This window comes from Belonocnema kinseyi, chromosome 8, assembly GCF_010883055.1.
Source record: "Belonocnema kinseyi isolate 2016_QV_RU_SX_M_011 chromosome 8, B_treatae_v1, whole genome shotgun sequence".
NCBI classification, from domain to species: Eukaryota; Metazoa; Arthropoda; class Insecta; order Hymenoptera; family Cynipidae; genus Belonocnema; species Belonocnema kinseyi.
The window spans coordinates 74182184-74190979 of record NC_046664.1 but is presented as its reverse complement, the minus strand read 5'-3'; the positions used below and the strand labels follow the sequence as shown (position 1 = coordinate 74190979).

At 27.8% G+C, this 8796-nt stretch overlaps 1 protein-coding gene across 1 annotated transcript in view; it reads right to left on the bottom strand.

Annotated features, from left to right (window-relative positions):
* Positions 1-4103: 4103 nt before the first annotated feature.
* Positions 4104-8796, bottom strand: part of LOC117178544 — a 41931-nt gene continuing 37238 nt past the window's right edge. Inside the window, exons 11-13 of the mRNA XM_033369972.1 lie at positions 7009-7292; positions 4575-4783; positions 4104-4476 (exon numbers count right to left, since the gene is read on the bottom strand). Coding sequence (XP_033225863.1) covers positions 4315-4476; positions 4575-4783; positions 7009-7292 — 655 coding nt within the window. The 3' untranslated portion in view covers positions 4104-4314. The remainder of the gene's footprint in view (positions 4477-4574; positions 4784-7008; positions 7293-8796) is intronic.

Here is an 8796-nt window from a genome sequence, read left to right as displayed (position 1 = left end):
GATATTTGAATTTATAAAATTTTTTGCTATAATTTTTATAATTTGGTATATAGGTTTTCATGAAAAAATAAACCAACTGTCAAAGACGTGACAGTCGTAAATATAAATTCAAGGAAACTGAGACAAGAACAGTCTGTAGAAATCTCAACGATCATGATCATTTTCTTAATCAAGAGTTTCCTTCACTGATAAATAATCCTGTATTAAACAAAGCATCAGTTCCTGAGATATTATATAAATTTGTAGTAGAAAATGGTCCTGTAAAACTACGCTGTTAAAAATTTCTGTTGTGATTTCACAATAAATGTAATGGAAGTTTATTGCCGAAACGTAATTTAATTTTACAGCATATTAAATTGTACCGTCACAATACAGTATTTTGAAATTACAACAAAAGTTTTGTATTTTCAGAACCTCCAAAAAAATCTGCATCACAATACATGCATTGTAAAATTATATTACATGTATTGTGAAATCACAATAGAAATTTTAAACAGTGTAAAATTGCAGAGGTTTTAAAAATCGGTCTGCAGTAGCGATTAGAAGAAGAATTTTGGATTTTTTTAGAAAAATAAGAATATCCTTTCGAGGTATGTGGATGCTGAATGACAATTAATAAATTGTTATCCAAAAAAGTTATTCATTTCAGAAGAAATTAAATTTTTGTGTGACGGTGTCGCGGTGTAACAGAATGATTTTCGCTTTTTTGCTCTTAAAAGTAATTAAATGTGCATATTTTTATATTGAATTTGACATTGCTTGAAATAAATTTTCTTGGTGAATAAAAAAACCAAACTAGTTACATCACAAAAACCTCGTGATTAAAAAAAAACAGAAAATTTGAAAAGATTTCAAGATTCAGGTCAAGATGGCACTGGGATTTCACTTTAAAACAATTAATGTTTTCATTCTCATTATTGAGGACCGCTTAAAAAGAGAAGTATTTCTTTTAAAATTCAGCAAATTACGAGCAATATAGACTTCCTTAAGAAACAGAATGAAAAATTGAAATTTAGGGAAATATGTCTTTAATCTGAAAGCAAAAACAGAAGTTAGTATTTTCGTTGTAACTTTTAGAATGTCTTGATTTTTATTTTTATACCACGAAATAATATAATCTTCAGCTGAAACTTAAAGTTTGAAAACAATCGATAATTTTTATTCAAAATGCTGTCAAAATCACTAACATAACCTACACGAATACACATAGCTCACGAAAAATATACATGTGCTTTTGTAGGTTATGTTAGAGATTTTGACAGCATTTTTCGGAAGGATATCGATTGTTTTCAAACTTTTAAGTTTCTGATGCAAATTATATTATTTCGCAGTATAAAAATAAAAAATCAAGATATTCTAAAAGTTACTACGAAAATATCAACTTCTGTTTTTGCTTCCAGATGAAAAACATATTTCGCTAAATTTCAATCTATTATTCTCATTCTGAAGGAAGTCTATATTGCGCGAAAACCTTAGATTTAATACAAACATTTATAAACTTGCCTTTTGCCTCACTTTTAAATAAAATATTCTCAAATATTGAACAAAATGAAACTATTAATATTTCAGCTGATACATGTAATATGGCGCTGCTTCGCAGCGGAGGAGACGCGCAGCTTTCAATTCACAGTACGTGTATTGTAATTTCACCTCAAAATAGCAAAATTTGAATTTCACATTACATTTTGTGTTGTGATGTATTGTAAAATCACAAACATCTTTAACAGAGTCTCTCAACTTCAGACAGGTACAGATTAAAATTACGATTTAAATTTGTTAGAGTTTACTGATGTTCTAGAAGATCCAACACAAAGTTCAGAGAAAATTCAAACAGAAATTTGTGATGAATTAATATTCAATTCAAATGTGTTGGATATTAATAATCGAACAGCTTTGTAAACTAATTAAAAACCATATATTATATTTGGTATGTATTTAAAAATGTAAAAATATAAAAATATTTTATTTTTTAGATTCTATAGGCCCTTCTTCTTTAGCTACATCAACTACCAGTAAATATATAAAAGTTTAAAGATCTGATACATTACATTCAATCGGTTATTGGTAAAGAAAATGACTCTGCAACTGCTAATAAAAGTTAGTTAAATAACATTTAATAATTATTATGGAAAAATATTAACATTAATAATATTTGTGATATTTTTCAGAAGTTAATACTGATGCTGAGAATCCTTTTGACGACGCTTTTACACTTCCATAAAATTATTTTCCGAAGAAAAAAAGAATAGAAGTAGAATCCTCAGGTAAACCAAAATTACCTTCTACTGGGACATCCGATCAGTGGATGCAATACCATATAAAAAAAGAAAATAAACGAAAATTAAAGTAAGAGCGATTACAACAGACAAAAAAGTTAGAAGAAGAGAAGAAAATTTGAGCTGGAGAAAATAAAAAACTGCAAGATAAAATGAGGGAAATACAGGAAAAGATAATAGAAGAAACAAAATAGTTAAAGTTTCTAATTTTAAATATATATATTGTCTTTATTGATTATTTATCCAAATATTTTAAACTGTTATTGTCATTCGGTTTAGTATGTGAATGTTTATTATTGGTTAATTCGTTTAATCCTTAAATATTACTGTTTAAATACTTAATAATAATATTCAATTACTTTTTATGCTATTAATTAATTAATTACTTAATAAAAATTTTAGAGTCAAAATGTTTTAGCTTACTTTGTGATCCATAATTTGGGACATAGTTTATGAAATATCTGGACATGTTGCTTCATACTGTTCCATAAATACGAATTACTATTTTTAAAATTTGACTTTTTGTTTGAAAATTTATCTATTTCAGTAGAAACAAGATTTCGAGTTAAAAATTCAAGAACCTTTTTAGAAAATTTACTTCTTGTTTGAAATTCATATTTTCACGTATAAAAGTCAAACTAAAATCTTTTTTGCATAAAAATTTGAATATCTTTTTTGAAAATTTGTCTTTTTGATTATGTTTGAGTTTTGTTAAAAAATAATCATTTGTACTTGAGGATTCAACTATTTCATTTAAACGACCTTGTTAAGAAATTATTTTTTATCACAGATTCATATTTTTAATAGAAAATTTATCTCTTTGGTTGAAATTTCAGCTATTTTGTTGAAAATTTATCTTTTGTAATTGCAAATTAAACTTTATGCGTAAAAATTAACTGGCTGGGATTTTTAACAATTCAGGTAAACTATTTTTGTTTATGACTGGAAAATTTTTTTTTTGTTAAAAATTCGTCTTTATAGTTCTAGAATTAGCGTTTTAAAGTGAAATTTAGTCTTTTTTGGTTGAAATAATAACTATTACACTTTTTTGTTGAGAATTCATCTTTTTAGGTTGAAAATTTAATTCCTTGTCAAAAAATTAATTTGTTTTGTTTAAAATTCAAGTATTCTGTCAAACATACACCTTTTATAGTAGAAAATTAATTTCTTGTTCAAAATAAATAAGTAAATTTGAACAATCCTATTTGCTATATGAAATATTGTTTCATTCCAGTTATAAAAGATTCGATCTTTAAAATATTACAAGATCAAAATTCTGGTATTTGAATGTTATTGTTCAAGAAAAATAAAAAAATGTTTAAAGAAAAATCAAAAAATTTTGAAAAAAGGGTTTACCCTGCAAAACTTATTTTAAATACAAAAATTTTCATAAGTCTCAAGACCCATGTTTTATTATTTCTGAAAACTATAGATTACGTAGAGTAAGAGTGGGCCCAGGTGAAAAAATTATATATAATTTATATACACTGGACAAAACACTGATATTAATAATTTTTTTTATACAGAAAAATTCATTAAAAAGTGAAAAACATGATTGTCTTATCCACTATATATAAACTATATATTACTTTTTCAACTGGGGGAGGGGGGCAGAAATATTTAAGTACAGTTATTTACAAGGGGATGGAAGGGTCTTGAAGAGGGTCTATAATCCGCTATAAAATTTAAGTACAGCTCCTAATCACAACATAGTAATCAATATTACGGTACCCTTATCTTATTTTTTCTTAGATGTGATAAAACTCTCTTATCATGAACCTTTGGAATGCCCTAATTATTGGGAATATACATTGATTAATAAACCAGTTTTTTATAATAATTTTAATATGTCTCTTTATTTAAATACAACATGAATCACTGCATCTTGAAACTACATACATTGAAAACAGTCTTGACTTTTTTCATATTTTTGAAAACGATTTGAAATAATTTATTGTTGAAGATCTTAATTATAATTTATAAGAAGAATATTATTTTGAATGTTCCCACGTTACCAGAAATTGCTTTTGCAAAATTATTAACCACCAAATGTATTTCGAATTTTTTCGCATGCCAAGCGAATGCCAGATGGAATAACATCATCCATTATTTTGGAAAATTTGTCTAATGAACAGAAATAGTCACATCCAGGAACTTGTAATTTTTTTATCTCCGCTGGCACGCCCAAGTAATAAAGAAGCTGCAAATATTATATTGATTAATTTTTAAGATTTATACAAATAGAAAATTTTCACGAAATTGTGTTGGTGTAAAAGAACCTAATAAGTGCAGTTATACCTTTATGTAATAAACTTCCTCTATAAGATGTAGCTCTACAATTATAGCACTCGAAAATTTGGGTACATGAGGATAGAATAGCTCTAAAGCCTTCAGAATGGCTACAATGTTAGAATTATGAACAGCGTACACTATTAGTTTTCTGTTTGGATCCATTGTATTATTTCTGACAGAATTCATATCTTCTATCATTTGTCTGAGCAACCAACCTATTGAAAGAAAGTAAATCGATTAATTTTGTTTTTTGGCTGTTTCATTATTCTTATGCTTTTTATTTATGATAATCATTTGTGTATTCTATCCGATTCATTTATTAAAAAGCGCATGGCGCCATTTTCGATTAATTACCGAAACTCCTCGAAACAACTCGAAGCAATTTGAAACGGTTGTTGGCAGGAAACCCGTGTTTATTATTGTATAAATCTGTCATTTCATTTTTCCGTTTAAAATAAAGTCTGAAAACGTCAAGTTTATGATAAATATAAGGTTTTCTAAATAATATTTATCTTTATTGATTGAAAAGCACATGGCGCCATTTTCGATTAACTCTCGAAACTATTTGAAACATCTCAAAACAGTTTGAAACGATTGTTGTCAGAAAACTCGTGTTTATTAATGGATGAAGCTGTCGTTTCTTTTTGCCTGTTATAATGAAGTCTGAAAACTTCAGGTTGAAGAAAAACGTAAGGTTATCTAAATAATATCTTTCTACATTTATGAAAAAGTGCATGGCGCCATTTCTGATTATTCTCGAAACTACTCAAAACAACTCGAAACAGTTTGAAACAATTGTTGTCAGGAAACTGTGTCAAAATATACAGAAGTACATATGTATTATACCCACATCCGAAAATTTTTTTTTGTGTGCACTGGTATTAAATGAAACTGTCGTTTCTTTTTCCTCTTTAAAATGAAGTCTGCAAACTTCAGGTTTATGAGAAATATTAGGTTATCTTAATAATATCTATCTAAAATTTCTGGGAAAATTTAAACTGAATTTTTATTGAAGAAAATTCATATAAAGAAAAAATTGTCAACGAACCTAATTTTTGGTTTAATATTTCCTTAAATTTCGAAAAAAAATAAAGAGGATTTCGAAGCAAAATTTTTCAATTCGCAAGATTTAAAAGTTGTATACAAAATTTGATCAGATAAAGAGACATTTCAAAGTTTAAAAAAGATTCAAAATAAATTTAAAACATAAAAAAATTTTTTTTTAATTAGAAAAATAGTTAAATTTTTTAATATTTGAATACATAAATTAAGAAGCTTTTCGAAGATGTTGTCAGGTTTCATGACAACAAAAAAATTGCTTAAAATTTCTGGGATAATTTAAACTAATATTGTATTTTGAAAAATTAAGTTTAAGAAAAAATGGACGATTTCAAAGCATCTTCAATTATTTCCTAAAATTTGAAAAAAGAATGCAGACTATTTCGAAGCTAATTTCAATTTAACAATTTTTTTTACAAATTCGCATAATTTTAAAAGATATTTAAAAGTTGTAAATGTTTTGCAAATTCTTAAAAAATAATTCCTGAACAGAAATTCAAAATGAAATGTACATTTTTATGGTTTAAAAGAATGTTGAAAAACTTGTTAAGAGGCTTGAAAAGCTTTAAGAAAATAAAAATACTTTTCTTGAGATTCCTGTGAAAAGGATAATATAATTTTGTTTTCAAAAATAAATTTTTAAAGAAAACATAGAAAGGCTTCAAAATATTTTAGAACATTAACCAGACATTAACCTCAACAAGAAATATTTATTCTTATTTTTTATTTTATATTCAAAATCATTTATCACCTCAAATTATAATTTGGGTGAAATTTTTGTTTATTCTTGATTAAAGAGCTTTTTTGTGTTATAAATTAAACAATTTTGTTAAAAATTGGTCTTTTTGGTTTGAAAATTTATCTTTTTCGGTTGAGAGTTCCATTATTTTGTTTTTTGTTTAAAATGCAACTGGTAAATACTATTTTCTTCGATAGTTTAAGATTCAGTTATTTTGTTAAAACTTTCTTTCTTTATGCAAAAAAACCTGTATTTTAATTTGTGTCATAACACGGCCGTCAATTAAGAAGCGGTTTATTGTAATAGAATACGTCGATGGACATTATGATGGGCTTTCTGATTCTTTCAAAATAAGATTTTCAGTAAGATAAAAAAGAAAGCTTAAAAAATATTGTAAGTCTCAATTTTTTCTTTTGTTAAAGAAAAAGTTGCCTATAAGAAGACGCAATTTATTTGATATACATGAGGCAGCATAGTACTAATAAAATAAATAGAAAATAATCACACCTATAGTCATTATATGAATAGTAGTCTGCGCTATTTTAATTCAAAGTTTACGTGTAAGCAAAATGAATAATAATATAAAAATAATTAAATAATAATAGTGTTTTTTGCTCAAAATTGAAATTTTTTTTATCTTACCCCCATTTCGTCTTATCATCGATTTGCCATAATTCTGTATCATAAATTCAAGAACGGTTCCTTTTAAAAGATCTCCTTCTGGATAGACACCTTCAGTCCATGATGGTAGTTTAAGATTCATAAATTCTTGAGCTTCCAAAGTCGAGTAAAGGTAGTATATATCAAGCGCGGATTCTATCTTTTTACCTGTCCATGTGCTTAGTTCTGTCATGAAATCTTCTAGTTGTTCCAGCTCTTTCTTCATTGCAGCGTTTTGCTTTGCTAGCAAATAATCTGCTTCGTATCTAAATACACCAAATAATATCAGAGGAGTCAAATTATAGTTGAAAATACAAAAATGCACTCTGTTAAACTGACCTGGTGAAATTTTGACTAGTTGAATCAGTATTGTTAATTATCACTGGTTCAATTATCACTGGATCATTCAAGCAAACAGGAAGTTTTTCTTAAGATTTAAAAAAATTTAGAAGGTTTTAAGCAGCCCCCCCCCCCAAATGGCTGTAACCGAGCGAAACCGCCATTCCTATACGTTTTTGAGATTACTGAATCCGAATCCGGGGTCAATGTGACCCATTGGATCGGAGAAATCCATTGGATCGGAGGAAACCATTAAATCGGAGAAAACCTCTAGTTTTAAACGTTTTTTGGGTAGCTTGATACAATCTGGGGTCTGTTTGACCCCATCAGGTTAGGATCAAGGTCAAGTTAAGATCAAAGTGAAAAAAAACATTGTATCGGAGAAAAGCTCTACTCTCAGACGTTTTTTGGGGTAGCGGTATCGATAAACGGGGTCATTTTGACCCCATCAGATAATAATTAAGGTCATGTGAAAGTCAGAATGAGAAAAAACTATTTCATCGGCTTAAAACGCTACTTGAAGAAGTTATTGAGGTCGCTTAATCCGAATCTGGGGTTATTTTTAATTCATCAGGTCGGGATGAAGGTTATCATAAGGTTAAAACTTGATCACGACTTGATGGGGTTAAAATGACTCGAGGTTCACATTTAGCGACCCCAAAAGCGTCTGAAAGTAGTGTTTCACTCCGATTTAATGGGTTTATCTTATTTTATTCTTCACTTGACCTTGTTTCTGACCCGGTGGCGTCAAAAGGACACCGGTTTCCGATTCAGTGACCCCAATATCGTCTGAGAGTAGAGGTTTTCTCCAATCGATATTTTTTTCTGATCCAATGCTTTTCTTCATTTTGACCGTCACTTGATCTTGATCCTGACCTGAAGTAGTCAAACTAACCCCGGATTTGAATACTGCGACCGCAAAAACTTCTAGCCCCGGATTTGAATACAGATACCTCAAAAACGTATGGATACAGTTGTTTATCTCGAGTTGCAGCATTTTTTTCGTGGAGCTGTAGAATTTCTGAACGTTTCAAGATAAAAAAAAAATTTTCTCAAGATTCCTCGAAAAATTTTCAATTCCTTTTTACCAAAAAAGGAAATGTAGGAATTTAAAGAAGAAAAAACATTTGAAAACTTCAAAATATTTTGGTAAGTTTATAAAATATACTTACATTTCTTTTTAATTTCTAAAAATCCTAAATAAGTTTCAAACTGACTTAAATTTTTCTTTTAAAAGTTTTATTCTGATACTAAACTAATGATGAGTATGATGCAAGTACCTTCAAAATTTTGTTTACAAAAAATATGCCCTAATATTTTTCAGCGTTAGTGAAAAATACAAAAATAAAATAATATTAAAACTTTTATGAAATTGTTTTCGAAAAAATCTTAACTTCTACCAGTGGCGGATCCAGGGGAGGTGTTTAGGGG